Source organism: Pseudopodoces humilis, chromosome 18, assembly GCF_049639895.1.
Source record: "Pseudopodoces humilis isolate 2021_Gansu_Grassland_sample_001 chromosome 18, ASM4963989v1, whole genome shotgun sequence".
Lineage (NCBI taxonomy): Eukaryota > Metazoa > Chordata > Aves > Passeriformes > Paridae > Pseudopodoces > Pseudopodoces humilis.
The window spans coordinates 17451653-17468534 of record NC_142217.1 but is presented as its reverse complement, the minus strand read 5'-3'; the positions used below and the strand labels follow the sequence as shown (position 1 = coordinate 17468534).

Here is a 16882-nt window from a genome sequence, read left to right as displayed (position 1 = left end):
CTGAAGGAAAACAAGGTACCTGCCCTCACCTGGCTGTTTTTTGCTGCTGTTGGGCACTTCTCCGTTGGTCACGGGCTGGTTATTGGTGCCAGTGCTGCCTCCTGACTGGCCGTTTAACACTTTGGGAGTGGATCCCAGGTTTGCAGCTATCACTGGTAACTGCTGCCCTCGTTTCAGAAGCTGTTTCTGTTCCTGGTGTCGGAATCGCGGTGGTACTTCCCGAGGAGGGTATCGAGGCAAGGGCTGCTGCTGGCTGCTGGCTGGGGCCCGCTTGGCATTATTAGTAGTGCTGGTTCCTGTGGAAGTGCCGTTGGAGGTGACAGGCTGGGGCTGGCTTACACTTGTCTTGGTTTGTTCTGGCACTACCCCCACCCCCAGGAAAAAGAAAGTGGGACAAAGTTATTCATGTGAACAGCAACTTAAAAAATTGAAGACTAAGTCAATATTATTAGAGGTGTTTATATATGATGTAATGGCAGTATTTCTTCTGATTTAAGCTGTAACTCATCCCCAAGGAAAAGCTCTGTTATCCCTCAATTCATGGCACAGACCTGGAAGCAGGAATATGCCTTGCTATCACTCCTAACCAAGTTATCTCAGTTTGCTGCTACTAACCAGCTTTCTACAGCCTCTTGCTGACAAATCAGCACCACAAGTTTATTTCAACATTTACCCTTAGAAAACTGCTCTGGCCTGGCCCAGAAAGAACAAGGGGCAAACAGGACCTACAGGACATGGTGCTAAGGCTTCCCTGCCTTAAGGAGCCCAGCATCCAAAGGGAGAAGTCCTCGTGCCCTCGGGTGACTGCTGCCAGCAGGAGTGGCTGCCAGCACAGGACAGTGCTGGCACTGGGGAAAGGCCAAGCCTGCAACTGCAACTCCAAATGATCTCAGCCCCGGCCAGGCCAGGGGAAGGTCAAAGCACGGGCAGAGGAGGTCACAGGGAACAGCAAAGGCACAGTGCCAGCCCCACAGCCCACCCCGGCAGGTGCAGGGCCAGGGAGGCACTCGAGCTCCTGCTGTGATTCTGCTGCTACTGCCATCCCTCCCTCACAGTATCGCTATGTTAATGTGCTTTTCAAATTTCTTGGATGAGATATCCATAAAGTGTCTTAATATTTATTGTGCAACGTCCCAGGATACCTCAATACTCGACCACGACCTCCCTCAGCACCAGGATAATGTTACTACGTGACTGAGAATGTAGCTTCCAGGGGGCTTTTAAAATCTTTTAAATATGTTTGAAGACCATTTTATCATTGACTTTCAGGAACCGAGTCATGGGAATACAACAAAAAATAAAAACAAACTCGAGCTTTTGTTTAAGGAATCAATTTGAATGTTGTCAGAGCTACTTATGATATAATTTCTGTTTATTTCTACTTTGAGTATTCAAAAAAAAAAAATAAATAGAAGCCTTTAGAATAAAAAGAATCAGCATCAGAGTTGTGTTTTAATGGAATAATGCATTTTGGCTGCTTAAGGGAAGCAGAAAAGAAACACTTTGGAGACTTCCTTGTTTGACAAACAGGCAGGCAGAAGTCTCAGGGTGAGGACACCCAAGTTCAGCTGCCCCTCCCAGGGCCCCCAGCTCTGTCTCGGGCACTGCAGGGACCAGCTCTCCCAGTTCAGAGCTGACTGGAGAGGGACAGAGTTAAGGAGAGGAAGGGCCAGGACACAACTCCATTTATTGTACAGAACAGAAGGTATTGAAAAGCTATTAAACTGGGAAGTTGATAAAGATCACAAGCACCACTTCTGATTTCCTCAATTTAAGCTGCTCCCTATATTAAGGGAAGGCAACTGATTCTTTGCGAAGTATTTTGATGTACATAATGAGACAACAAATTGTGATTCTGACTTCTGGTTCAAAACTGAACTTCACAAATAGGAAATAATACTAAACAAATCTATTTCATTTGGTGCTTCTAAAATTTCTTGCATTATAAATAAAGTAACTGAGAGTGACTAAGCCCTGAAAGGGGGGGAGAGCTGCTACTTGAGCACATTGCTGAGACTTGGTTGACAATTTAATGCAGAAAGACTTTGCACTTTCCTGTGGTCCAGGTACTGTAACAAGCTCTGAAATTAAAACACATTTGTTCACACTCCATGATGTGTGTTAAGCAGTGCCCAAACCATAATTTTTGGTGCTGTCCCTGTGCCTCCTGCCCCAGCTGATTCCACGGATGACCCTTTACAGCCTGGAGCACAGCTCAGCTGAGCTGACAGGGACACACAGAAACCCTTCCTGCAGCCATCAGAGCAGGACACACACACTCCTTCAGCCTCTGGCACACACTGTTCCAGCTCTTCTTCCTTCCATGGCCACCTTAAGCAGAAAACACACCTCACTTGAAGAGATTTTAATGTGACATCCAGCACCCAGTTCCATGGTCACTGAGTCACTTCTCTTCCCTGCCACTTCCACTGCTCCTCTGGGGTAAAGTGAAATAATTTCCATCTGACATTCCCTGGGCACCCAGACAGAGCTGCCAACAGCACGCCCAGGGCAGCCCTGACACTTCACTTTCCTAATTAAAGCTACTTTAAGACCAAGAGTGTTAGAACAGACCCCAGCGGACCTGCAGGAACTCAAATCGCTTTTGACTATCAAGGAGTGCAACAAATAAACAAGGTACTTGCTGCCCAGCCAGCCCTAAGGCACAGCACCAACAGCACTTCTCTAACAGCTTATGAATATTAGATTTCACATACATTCTAAACATTTGTTTCCTTAGCAGATATGGCAATTCTATCTGCTATGATATCAGCAAATTGTATAACAAATTTGCCAGGCTAGGCTATATAATATGCAGAGTCCACAATATATGCTAATTTTCAACTGAAATTATCCAAAGTGCAACAGAATTCCCTTGCCTTTGCTTCCCCCAGAACCACAGAGTAAGTTTTAAGCTACAAAATTCACCCTTGTCCAACATTTTCTGCTCCACAACTTCTCAGAAGACTAAATAATACATTAATATTCCAATATGGCTACTATGAATTCCAGCACCCCTAAATCGTTCTCTTAGTATTTTAATTTGCTCTAAACAAGTTGTTCGTTAATAAAAGTTTGTTCTACACAGCAGTATTTTATTTTAAATTGTATTAAGGCAGAAAGCTAGTATTAACAGACAGTTTATCACAGTTAATTGACTAGCAACAGCAAGTTAACAGAAACCAGTATTAAAAATGACAGATTTTCATAAAGAACAAACCTGCTACAAAGCCTCAGAGCAGGGGATGGTGGAGTTACAGTTTACAGAGAGATTCCAAAGAAAGGCGCTTCCAACTTGTGTTGCTTTCCCACTCTGCAGATTTCATTAGAAAATGGAGGAGAAGCATGGTGTCATTTTACTGCTCCAGGAGCTGCCTGCCAACTCCTCCTGGAGCAGGGGCCCAGGGACTCGCACTCCCCCTCCAATAAAAAAATGGCAGCTGCTCCAGTAACTTTAATGCGGATGGAAAACAGTTTCTGCCTCGCACAAAAGCAGCGCAGAGAGGTGAAATGCTGTCCCAAAGAGCAGCTCCGGGCCGGCAGGGGAAGGCTCGTTCCCCCTGGAGCTGCCGCCCGGCCCTCACGGCACGGCCCGCGGCGCCGGAACGCTCAAGGGCAAACGGAGCGACTCTGCCTTTCGAGCTCACACACACGGAGGAGGTGTAGTGCTAGAATTTTCGTGCTGGAAAAATGGCCGCAGCTGTGAGCTCGGAGCTGCTCTGGAAAATCTCTCCGTGTTTGCCAAGGCTTTAACCCCTGCGGATCCGCACGGAGGTGAGCGCGGCCCTGCCGCGGGCCCGGCCCCTGCGCTCCCCCGGGCACCGCCGGGATTGAGGAGCCGGCAGGAGACTTTTCCCAACCGGGAAAAGCACAGTCAAAGCCAAGCCAAAACCCCGACAAAACTCAGCAGCGATTGTGTAGTCGGGCCAGTCGGCTTCGCGGAGAAGAACAAGCGTAAGAAGTTTCCAAGGTGGGAAATATGAGTCAAAGATTTCGATTCCACACCCAGCTATTTTTAGAGCACTTTCCGTTCCAGCGGGCAATTCAGTTTCCTCTGCTCTGTAATGCAAGTGGCACTCTCTGGACTGCTGCCCCAGCTCCGGGTTCATATATTCATGGATATATATATATATATTCATATATTCATGGATATATTCCATGGTGTGCAAGGGGCACGGCAGCCCCAGCGAGCTCCCAGGCTGGAGCAGCAGGCACAGCCCAACTCAAACCTCCTCCTCTTCCTCACACAGCCCTTCTTTCCTTCAGCGAGGGCTTCATCAGCTCTGCCCGGGGCCAGCACACTGCCTGCAGAGCTCTGGGCTAGAGGAAATTCAGGATAAATGCACTGACCTGCCTGTCTCTAGCAGCACTGACTTTAAACAGCAAAAATGACATATTTTGCCATGCTAGAAGGAACTGACAATTCTGAAGTATTTTCAACAAATAGCAACTCCAATTATACTTATTTTTTCTTAGAATACTCGGTACAAGAGCACTGGGAAGGCACACGATGTTCCTGCTGCTGCACAAACAGATAAACTTTCCACTTAGCAACTAACTAATAGACTTGCCTCTAACTCTCCCAACCTCCTCTTCCCTCCCTCAATAAAACCAGCTGGACCAAACCAGGCAGGTCAGAATCCCTGAAATCCGCAGGAACGCCACATGTGTTTTTAACTGCAATACTGTGGCATTTAAATGCTGCTGGTACCAGAAACCTTGTTGTTAGCATCTTTTTCATTACTTCCATTTCCAGTCCTGAACAGAAAAATCCCCAGCTCCATGAATTTCCTTGAAGGGTCTTGTCCTTTCACATGAACACTGGGAGCTGCTTCAGCTGGTACAACAGCAATTTCTTCCTTAGCTAAAACAACAGTTTGGAGCTGTCCAAACTACACTTAAAACCAAGACATACCATCCCTTCCCACTCCCAGCACTTAACCAGCTTCTTTACTGAAAGAGACACATAATTCTGAATTATTTAGAGATCCTATACTCTTGTATTTTATCTTCAGCTCATGCACAAAATAAATTATTTAAGACATTAACGTGATGGAAACTTGGAAACTAATGAAACATTAATTTGCATTCTGAATACAAGGAGGCAAAACTGGTGAAACAAGGCAAGAGCCATGGGCAACACAAACTTCCCATTTTGTTCCTATAGAAACTGTAGCAAAAAGTTGTGTATCTGCATCTCATGATGTCTTTCATTCCACAGCACTGCCTGTTTATGTTTCTCTGACAACTCTAAATTCCTGCTGAACTTTATGAAATACCCTTTAAATAATAACATAATTAAGTTGGAACTTAACGCTTCCATTAGTGAATATTAAGCCTCAAAGCAGAAAAAAAAAATAATAATAAAAAAATTTTAATTACTTTGTCCTTCAGAAGAAAGACATTTCATTCCATGTGAAGATTCCCATTGGGTAGCCTCCCAAGAAGAATTCCTGCCCTCCTGGTTCATGCTATTTTTAGCCATTTGCTTGTGCAGCCTCGGCCCTGATGTGACGCCAGTGCAGCCCAAGCACACGGGTCAAATGGGCACTCCAAGTGCTTGTTTTTATGCAGTAAAGTATTTTATCACTTGCCTTCTTCACTGTCTTTTCAGACATATTTTATCACTTCTGAATAGACCCAGACATTTTCATAGTTCTTTAAATCTGGTCTATTATCCTAGAAGCCTTATGGCAGGAGTGCACAGAAGAAAGCTGACCCTTAGCCTGTATTTCAAACACGATTCCATGCACTGCTTGAAAAAGGGCATGCTAAAAAAAAAATTATATTTATTAATTATAATAGTCTTCCAGCAAGTTTATTAATTATTCTGTCCTGTGCCCAAAGACATTAGAACTCCCAATGGATTTCAGTGGCCAGAGGGTGGGATCCCTGGTCAGCCTGATGCAGCTCAGAGGATGGTGGGACACACACAACAGCAGCTTCCATCACTGCCAGCAGCTCCAGGAATGCTGCAGACCCTCCTGCAGCTCACTCGAGGCTCTGGCAGCTCCCTCTGCCTCCAGCAATCCCTTTTTCAAAACCAACCCATCAGCCTCCCCAGGCAGCAGAACTTCCCACTCTCAGCAGCACAGCTGCCCTCGCTCCCTCCCCACAGCATCCTCACATGCTAAAAATCCATTGGTTCTCCTCAATCCAGGTATTTTTCCCATTTAAACACACCCACCAGAGTACACATTGCACTTAGAAATGCCAGACCAACTGTCTGTCCTGGACAACCTGCCTGCTCCACGCCCTGCACATCCCAGCTGGGCTGGTCCTTGTGCTTCCCTGCCTCTTCCCCAGCACAGTGTGTCCTCTGCCAGTCCCCTGCCTTCAAGCTCCATCAGCCTTCAAACACTTTGGGATTTTTCAAATCAAATCAGCAAGAATTACATTTCTGCTAAGCTGGGCTCTGAAGCTTCTGTTGCATCTGCCACTGCTCCAGTAAGTGCTCAATTAACCAGTGCTCCCAGAAAACAGTTCACAAGCACTCCACACCATCACTTCAGCAAGACCATGCACCTCCCAACTAACAGGTGAGGAGCTGCAATTCAAGAGAAAGTGAAAAGAATCTTCCTTCCTATTTTTAGAAGCTGGTTGGGATGGAGATCCATACAAACCCCACAAACTCTCAGAAAACCGCAGTGCTCCCACCTGCTGTGAATACTGAAATTACAGCTTTTGGGTACTGGCATCCTGATCATTTTGCAGGGTGAGCTCTCCATATGCAGGAGTTAAAACCGGACAAATTAATTACTTGTCCATCACGTGCTCCCAATCCCAATGAATAATTTACAAAGAATATTTGTAAATTAAGTTTCAAACAGATCCATCCTATACACAGTTATTCTGAAGTGTTGGTGCACTTCTCAAACAAAGCAAAAAAGGGGAAGGAAAAAAGCAAGCAAGGAAAGGAACTTCAGGTATTATGTCAATGCCTGGTCCTCTGTAAGCAAATAAGAATGGAAAACAGGAAGATCAGCAACTCCAATCCCTGGATAAACTTTTGGCTGTTACTCTTCTAGACTTTTGTGGTCACTTCGACAAAGTGCAGCTGAAGTCTCAAGGGTCCCATCTGTCACTTTTGGGAGGAGACTTCAGGTGACACATTTGATTCAACATATTTAAAACCCCAGAAATAACACACAGAGTAGAACTAACTGTAAAGTAACTTACCTTTGATTTTTTGTTCAATGGCCTAGAACAAGAAAAAAGAAGTGTCAGTGATTTGTGCAGATAAGAGAAAAACCACATGTACACGTGCCACTTCATAAAGCAACATTAGCTTTTGACTTTCCTCTTTTTAAATGGTTTCAAGTTATTTAATTATCTACTTCAGAAGCGTCTTTCTAACCAACCCAGGCCTATTATTCCTTATGCTTAAAAAGCTGTTTAAATGTTATAGAAGACAAAATTAATTTGAAAGATAACTACATGAAACAGACCGAATTAAACTTGCAAATTAAGACGTTTTAAGTGAGTTAAAAACTGTGCCTGGAAGCAAAGAGCTGCCACCACTTTTACTGCAGAACAGGGCAGGGAAGGGGGAGTGACCTGGAAATGGAAAAGAATAAGAGAGCAAATGCCAAGGCTTCAAGTCTTTCATTTGCAAGATTCAATGGGTTACACCTGTGATACGGCCAAGATAAGAGATCTATTTGAATAAAAAAGTTTATCACAGGATAAAATGGGAGAGAAACATCTCTGGTATGGAAATGTACCTCGGTGGTGTGGTTTTAACTGTACAGCACAGTGGGACTGTGCTGAGGAAGGGCCTCCCCAAAGCACCAGTTCCTCCTCAGTGCTGCTCTCCCTCTTCTCTTCCCCAGCCTCCCAAAGAAACGTGCTGCACGTGTGGCCACGACACACCACAACTCCTCATTGTGCTTTCTGTTCAACAAATACGGTTAAAACATCTACCTTGAAGCCTTGGGTGGTTCTGTGCCCTTCGAAGCCCAGGGTTGTGTGTTCCAGCACCCAGCTGAGCCAATTGCTCACACTGCACAAACAGGAACACCCAGCACGCTGCTCAGCACCAGGATGGGGGCACAGCCAGCCCTCCCACAGCCCAAGGCCACCCCTGGGATTGCTGCTGTCCCTCCACTTCTCCCTGCAGTCCCAATTTCTGAAACTCTCAATGTATTAACCCCGAGCACTGCCTTCACAGCACGGTACACGGTGCCACTTTGGCTCTTGCCGTGCCTCTGTGTGCTCAGAGCTTCCTCTGGGGTTTGTTTCTCCCCCTGCCCAGCTGTGACCCAACCCATCAGCCTGACACTTGGCCCATGGATGAGAGCAGAGAACTGGTTTTGCTATTTCTGCAGCACCTGAAGAGATGCTGGAGAGCAAGGGGCACAGCCAGGGCTCCTGGCTGCTCCTGCTGCCCAAGAGATCACAATGTTTAAACACATGTTTAGGCCGGGCTCTTCCAGACTCCATCAGGGCCTGGGGCTCGGCTCTGGGCTTGGGAGGTTTTGCTGGAAGTCTGTGGCTGTAAAACAAACCAGTCTGGAGCCAGCATCAGGCAATGGAATCACGGGACAAGTGCTGAGCGGGTTCACTCTGCTCCTACCAAAAGGGACACGTTTCAAAACTGCATTTATGAGCTCCTCTCAAGCTCAGGGTCAATATTTAGAATCAATGGCCATGATGAGGATCTTGTCAGTAAACAGAGATTCTGAAGTATTTATAAGCCTTTCTGTGACATCCTTAAAAACCTTTGCTGTCAATATTTTCTTTTTTATGAAAATTTTTATTCCCTACTACAAATTCTCTCATGGCATGTTTCCATACTGAAGAATAAAAAGATGTATTAAAACAAGGATGAAACTGAAACCCACTGCCTTAAAATGGTACTTTTATTCTACTAGTAAATGCACTAACACTGAGATGCTTCAAACCTGAGACTGCCTCAACAGATGATCAGGAAAAAGAAGGATCATTCTCAGAAGAAAATTTAGTTTTGTAAGAAACTACACAGAGTACAATGTTCAATATGTCAATTACCTCTAAATAACTGACAGTACGTTTAAATTTAAAACAGCAAATTAATAAGAAAATACTAGCAATGAAACAAGTCAGCTCCAAGCACAGGAGTTTATTCTCAGTGCTCCACATACCTTTTTTTGAGCAGCTTCCTTCTTCTTCTTGTCTTCTTTTCTCTTTTTCCTTTCTTCCATCAACTGTTCTTCCTCTTCTTGCACTAAATCCCTGAACCACACAGTTTGTAATTAACTCTCCCAAAATACAATCTGTACACACTTAGATTCATTTTAGAACAATTATTTCACAGTGACACAAAAGGAACTGGGGAATTTTGCTTCTAATTGGATCCTATTTCTACAGGGACCGTCACTCAGTGCAAGCCACCAGTGACAGGACTTCAAGCGCAGATGTGGTGTCAAGCTACATGTAAGGAGTTCTTTCTTCCAAAGCTTAGAATGAAGAGTTAGACTTGAATCTGGTTCAAAAGCAAGCAAATTCAGATATTCTTTAATCTCTCCCTGAACTGGTATGACTGAGCTCATCCCAGCCTGGAAGTTTCCTGCACACAGCCTAAGCCACACACACCCTGTGCATCCCTCATCCCAAACCATCTCAGCCAGGAATCACAGAGTGTTTCAGGGCCAGACCACATCTGGCACCAGCAGGGCCATTCCAGAGTTCCCTAACCCAGAAACAAAACTGTAACTTGTCAAAAGTGAAACCAAAACTCGGCAGGTAAATTAACGACACTCGATACACAGTATTTCTGCTCAAACCCAGGCTGAGCAGGAACAGCACTGTCCTGCTTATGCTGCTTAAAAACATATTTCAGAAGTGTTCTGGAGAAAAAGGACTAACAATGTCAGTATGGGGCAGTGACTACATGGTTTGCATCTGCCTGGAAACACTGAGCTGGCTCCTTTTTAACCCCAAACTACCCATAAACCTCCAGCTTTAAATAAGATCGTTTGATGTCTGTCAGAAGCAATGCAAATTGAATGCATTAAACCACAAGATAGTCCACAGGTACTAAAGCTTTCACTACTTTTTTTAGGTATATAAACAACCAGTTAATTCTCCTTTTAATTCAGCTCAATTCCTTTTCAAGGTGAGCACAGGCATCAGCTTCTGCTGACCAAATTCTGGCTTCTAAGATTTTCTAATAACAGAAAGCAAGCATTAGTTACTTCTTTTAAGAAAGAATGGCTTTCTGACGTGCTAAGGTATGCAAAATAATTACCCAAAAGTGTTATTTCTGAGCACTCCCCTGTGCACTGCCTGAGGAATCACAACCCTTCAAACACAATGTGGCTACTTTGCATTTTATCACAGCCTCATCAGCTGCCTGCAAGATCCACTGAGGGCCGTCTCACTGCAAAAGCAATCTTGCATTTACAATTAGGTCTCAAAAATGATTTCATGGATAACTAAGAGGTCAGACACCTAACTACAGAAACAATTCCAGCTGGCCAGTTTCATTTAGAGCAATCCCTCGCTCCTGTGCAAATCTGAGGCAATGATTAACCTGCAGTGACATCCGTGCACTACAAAGGTGACACTTCAGTCCAGTTTTGCCCCTCGCTGTAACACCCCGAGCATTTGTAACCACAGGGATGTTGGTGATGCTGACCCTCAGTTTGGGTTAATTTGGGACAGTCCCAATTTTAGCAGGCAGTTTGAACTGGAGAACAATACCAGGCCTGGAGTCACTATAGAGGAAACAGCTCCTTCAGATCCCAGCTCCTTCTTGACACGACAGCCAGCTCACACACAGCTCCTTCCCCTCGGAGCAGAGCCACTGCTTTGCTCCTTGGGAACTCAGTACTGGGCTGGGCCCCACCTCTGCCTGCCTGCTGGGGCCACAGCTGAGTTACAGCATCTGCAATAACCTGAGCACAGTTCCAGCAGTTAACACAGCCACCAGCATTGCTTTGTACAACCAAATTCAGTCCGTCACACGCCGAAACTGCATTAACTGAAAAATCATTCTGCTTTTAGAAGAAAGCTGTAGCACATTCAAGAGCAAGCAGAATGCAAAGTAGTATTTTCACAGGAAAAAAAACCCCAGAAAACCTTCATCAATCCTGCTACAGTTAAATCAACACAATTACATTTCATTTTGGGAATACAGATGCTAACAACTAACATACCAATATCTCTGGAATATTCTACCACAGCATCACTGGGTTTTTGTCACACAGGAACAACAGAACTCCTAAATTCTGACAACGTGCTCATTCAATTTTTTATCTTTTTAAGACAAACAGATTTTAGATTACAAAGCAAGCTTAGGAGACATAAAACCCTCTATGATTAGGATAATGACTCTAGGTATTCCCTAGATAAAACACATTGGCCTATAGCTCATTATATGTTTTTAAGAGTATTAATTACGGCTGTAACATCAAATCTCAGAGCAAAACTAACACAACTGGCACAACCAAGCAGCAACAGCAAAGCCTTTCCTGTCCCTGCCCTTCCCTGAAAACTTAACCCTTCAAGTAAGGCAGGTCTACTCACCATCCTCATACACAAACTTAAACCTGAGACAGAAATTCACAATTACCTCTTAAGTTATCAGAGTCTCATGCAGAACACCTGAATTTCCATTTCTGACAGCTGGAAGCATGAGTCTCCTTTATTCTCCCCAACACTCAAATCCACTCTCAGCACAGCAAATGATGGGATTGATGTCTCTGATTCCAGCCTCCTTTAGAACACATAACAAACAAGTTCCATTTCTGGTTCTGCTCCTTGAGGAACAGAAGTGGAATGTGGCATTTCCCATTTATCACCTTGGACAAACAGCTCCCTGCTCCTGTGCACAAACCAGCAGCAGCTCCAGGCTCCTTTAGAGCACGGAACCACCGCAGGAATTCGGTCTCGTGGTTACAACACAAAGCCAGAAAATTAACAAATTCCTTTGCTGGGCTTTTCTCTACACCTGGGAGACTTAATCCATCGACCTTGTGTGGCCAAAGGGTTTGCAGCAGCACACTGGTCTGTCAGCTGGCTGAGGAAGAGCAAGGACCGAGCTTTCCCACTGATAATGTGAATATATAAACAGGTCTCTGATTTCCCCTCTCAGACATCCAACTTCCACCAAAACACGTGCACAAGCAATGCCCTTCTCCTCCTGTGTAACTGGATTAGCTTGCTCAAGGTTAAATGGCCTTAGCAGAAATGCAAACCATATTTTTCAATTTAGATCAAGTGAAAATAAAACACCCTGGCAATAGGAAATCCACATCGGAGACAGAACAAAGGCCTCTGGTTTCAACAGCTTAACTTGAAAGGTGCTTTATTTTCAAGTGAGGCAAAATGAAAATGGATCTTGATCTCAGGAGAGACTGCACATTTGATAGCTCTGAAGATGGGCAAGGAGAAGCTGCTGTTATCTGCATAAATTTAAGCAGACTGAGGGTCAGATAAATATTTACCGTTATTTATTTAACAGTGCATTTTTGTTCCAATTGTGTACCCCAGCACAATTCTTCTTAGCATACAGGGGGAAAAAAACCCAACAAACTACTAAAATGTTTTCCTCAATTAAGCTATTAAAAAAACCAAAACAAACAAAACCAACTTTTTAGTCTTCTAAGGCAGGTTATCAAGACAATACAAGGCATTTTAGTTTTGTATGGCTTGATTTGTTATTTGGCTTCTGGAGTGGAAAAAGATGTCATGCTCAAACTGCGAACATTTCAGCTAATATTTGTATCAAAACATGCTTCACTTATTACTTTACTTCTTGGAAGAAAAAGTACTATTAATCTTTAATTTCTAAAGCTCCACCTTAGCATTGTAAAAATACCTGGGCAGAAAAGACATACTTAACCCCTATTCTTACGTTGCAGAAGAGCAAAATCAAGTTCACCTGTATTTCCCCTGGCAGACAGGCTGAGGATGCAGTAATTAATGTTTGTGCAGCTTTGCTATCTTTGCTGTTACAATATATCAAAAGGCAACACGTTTTGCCACAATAAAATCAAAACTCTATCACCACACTGAGGAAATGAAGGTTACAGTGAGCCCCCATCACTGGAGGGATGATCAGAGGTAACGAGCAAACACACAAGTAAGAATTAGAGGTGATTATACCCAGCAGCTTCTGAAACCAGTCTAAAATTTCCAGTGACAGACCTTTTTTCTCTTATCGTTTTAACAAATAAATCAATCCTTTCTACCGTTTGCTCTTCTCATAGTTATGAATTAACTTGCAGTGCTACAGCTGGAACACTGCCAGGTAGCTACAGGTAAGTATCAGGGATTGAAAGATCTTTAACAATTCTGCAAAGGCAGCACCACGTGTTCAACCTACAGCCGATCTTCTACACAGACTTTCAAATGTTGCTGAGACTGATAAATCTTCTGTACTCTGACCTACAAGTTCCCTCATCTTTCAGTTTTTTGAAATGACACAATTACATAAAATTGCCAATGAAAGTGATTTTTTCAGGTTTTGTAAAAACCATACTCACCAGCATTCTACAAAAATCAATTATAAAATGTGTAATTTTGATTAAAACGGGATCCTACAATTCCTTTATCAATGCCATCGACAAAACAGCACGCTGCACCAAAGGAGCACTTGGAGTTTATGCAATAGACACCAGTAATTTGAAGTTAACAAAATAATCCAAACAAACCCTGCCAGTGCCTCAGATGGAAACGCTCTGGCACCTGAACCCACCCAGCGTGTTCCTCAGAGCGCCGAGAGCCTCAGGCAGTGAGAACAAAACAAACCCACTCATCTCCAGACGTGTGTGTGTGTGTGTGTGTGTGTGTGTTCTTTCCAGCTATTAACAGAAAGGAGAGCTGCTGCCAAGCTAAGAACTGGAAAAAAATACTTCGATGAATAATTAATTAGTAAATGTGTACCAGCTACTTTCTTTTTTGCTTTTAAATACCTCAGTCTTTAAATTACCACCCTAAAAGTGAAGCGACAGAATTCTACCTACCGTGTCTGCCACTACCAATTACCTGGAATCCACTCAGCTTTCCCATTTCCCTAACACAGAAGCTGGCTCATCAGAATGTTGCTCCCAACTACAAGGACTACAAATGGACCATAATTCTGGAATATTTGTGTTAGTTCTGCCCTCGAGTTTCATCCAAGATGAAACATAAGCAGATGCTACATAAGCAGACAAAAGACAGATCTCCTTCCCAAGAAGTTTATCATCCAACTACACAAGACTCCAGCAGCAGCCATAAACAATCCCTATCTTCCTGTAACAAATGAGGAAGCGAGGAAAGCAGATTAAACTGCTCCTCCATAACCAACTGCTGAAGCCCAGCACCAGCCCTGCCCCGCTCCAGGCTGCTGCAGTGTCCCTGCTGCAGAGGCAGCACAGCTTGTTCACACCCAAACACCAAAGGGACCCCACAGGGACCACCTGGCAATCCTGCACAGCCCCAAAACGTGTCTGCAGAGAAGAAAGGGATGTGCCATTTTACCTGTAAAGGTCTTGAAAGCACGAATAGAATGTTTTCTCTGCAATAAACTCTTCCCATTTCACAGCAGGTATCTCTCCATAAGGAGTTTATCAGGAAGAAGACCCACCCCCAGAAACCCAACAGAAAATCACATGCTTGCACATCAACAGAAACAACTACATTTCTCCCTGGTTTTATATGTCTCTATCACTGGGCCAGCTCTATGTTTTCCCTGCAGCAGATAAGAAAAATATCACAGAAATATGGTGGCTATTATTACATGAAAGCGTAAAAGTCAATTGTACAATAGTAACTTTACAGAATACATGGATGAAATCTAGAGGTGAGAAGTTTGCTCTCCCAAAACACGGCCAGTCTGCAACCAAGCTGGGCAGAATCACAGGTGAATGGAACCAATGGAGACTCTTCCCTATGGTTTGCATGCTTGTGAAGCAACAGTCAAACCCCTGGGTCTGGGAAAATGATCGTCAACATATTTCAGATATTTACCTTCTCTCAGTTCCACATAAATGAGGCAGGAAAGCCCTGTTTACCAAACAGAATTGAAAAAGTTATTACTTAAATCAGAAGAACTAAATGATAAGTGATTCTTAGCAAGCCTGATTTTAACCAGCTTTAACTCTTATATTCCCGCAGTTAACAGCAGACAGCTCTTTCCGTGGCTGAGCAGGTAACATTTCATTTGTAACACGATGCCACAACAGAGCGTGCAATGGATTTATCTGAATCACTGTCACAAGTCATGCACTAAGCTCATTTTTGAGACCAGGAATATTTGTACAGCACCAGGCATGTATGAATTTTAGAGAGAACACAGACCAAATGAAGATTCTTTTCCAAAAGGCCAGACAAGCCAAAATGCTAATCCTGAGTGTAAAACAGGAATCACTCCAACTGGATAAGCAAGCTGCACTGAAACCTGTAATATTTATCCTATCACAAACACACAATCTAGGCCAATATTCCCAGTAAGATTAAAAAGTGTATTTGCTACCCATTAATTTATAAGCATAAACTCCAGAAGTGACTTCAGAACACACACAAAGCAAAGCCAATGTCCCGTGGAGTTCACAGTCTACAGCCACACTGTGAATTCTGAGATTAACATAAACTCTAGCACAGGTCTATGTACCTTCCTAGGAAAGGATATTTGCTCTTTTACAGTTTGACTAGGTAACTGAAAATTTAATAAGACTGTAAATAATGGCATTGGAGGAAGAACGAGGGCTATCTGCTGAGCTCTACCCCAGTAAAACAATTAATCAGGTCTATGCAGCGCAGGCATGCCATGGTTTATCAGCTGTGCGCTCGCACAACGAGAGCTCCCTGGCTAAACATAAACCAGCTGGGGCATTAATGTGAACTTCAAACCAGTTCTGAATCTTTTAAATGAATAAAATATACTCCTCTGTGTCAGAAAGACATGGAGACCTGTTCCATAGCAGAGTTTACTCTCCAAACACTGAATTTTGGAAGTTCTGTAGTTTTCTATCACTTCTTCTCACTCTTGGCACTGCCTGCCAGCACAAGATCTCTGCTAAGGTCATAAAAATGTGACGATCTCCTGACTTACTAAGACTGGCAGCAAGCACTACTCTGGACTTGGCACTCTGTCACTCTGAATGACAGTTCTGAAATCACTTCTGGCATTGCAAATGCAGCGAGTACCTGAATGCTGATGGGTTAACAGCAATGTGCCAAAGGTATCTTAAAGGTTCCCACATACCCCAATTATTCCCTGTATTTCAACAACAACATGGGACAAATCATTCACACTTAAGTGTATTACAAAAAAATAAAAAAAATTAAAAAATTAAAAAAAGAAGACACACACTGAGAGCAGGGAAGCAGTTTCAGTTTTCACAGTACAGTCATAGCTCAGCCTGGAAGGTGGAGACTGCTTGGGCACAGGAAGGAAGGCAAAAAGCAGGGTACCAAACCTGAGATTCTATCAGCTCTACTCAGGGTTTGGGCACATTTCAAATGGCCCCAGTGGAAATCCCTCTAAGAGATCACTAGCAAAAGCCTTTTTAAAGGTCTTACTGAAAAAGAACTCAAAGAGGAAGTAGGACAGAAGTTGAAAACAAAGAATGTAACCAATAGAGCAGGTACTTGTGAGAAAGTCACCTGACCAAAAACAAATGGTGCAGAAGAAACAACTTAAATACAAAGTGATCCATGTTATGGCACAGAATTCTTAGTTCAACTTGACTCCGAACTCCCCAGTTAAGGAGTTAACTCCTGAGCCCATTCTGTTAAGCTCTCATTCTAAAAACTACAAGTAAACAGGAAATTCACCAGCTAACTCCTCATGGCAAACGAGGCAGAGCCAGTAGTTATATGGCAACACAGAGTTTATTCGAGTTCTTGTCACAACTGTCTTGCCTCTAAACAATATTTGGCTGAAGTGTATAAAAAAAGTAAACCAAACCCT

General features: G+C 43.6%; 1 protein-coding gene across 9 annotated transcripts in view; it reads right to left on the bottom strand.

The window, feature by feature from the left end:
- TNRC6A (trinucleotide repeat containing adaptor 6A) overlaps positions 1 to 16882 on the bottom strand; it is a 44356-nt gene that overhangs the window by 24364 nt on the left and 3110 nt on the right. For 7 of the 9 annotated variants that reach the window (XM_014252623.2, XM_088064368.1, XM_088064371.1 and 4 more), the window contains 4 exons: positions 14938 to 14973; positions 9123 to 9213; positions 7180 to 7201; positions 30 to 362 (listed from right to left, as the gene is read on the bottom strand). In XM_014252623.2, coding sequence (XP_014108098.2) covers positions 30 to 362; positions 7180 to 7201; positions 9123 to 9213; positions 14938 to 14973 — 482 coding nt within the window. The remainder of the gene's footprint in view (positions 1 to 29; positions 363 to 7179; positions 7202 to 9122; positions 9214 to 14937; positions 14974 to 16882) is intronic. The other 2 variants (XM_088064373.1, XM_088064369.1) reach the window with 2 other exon arrangements.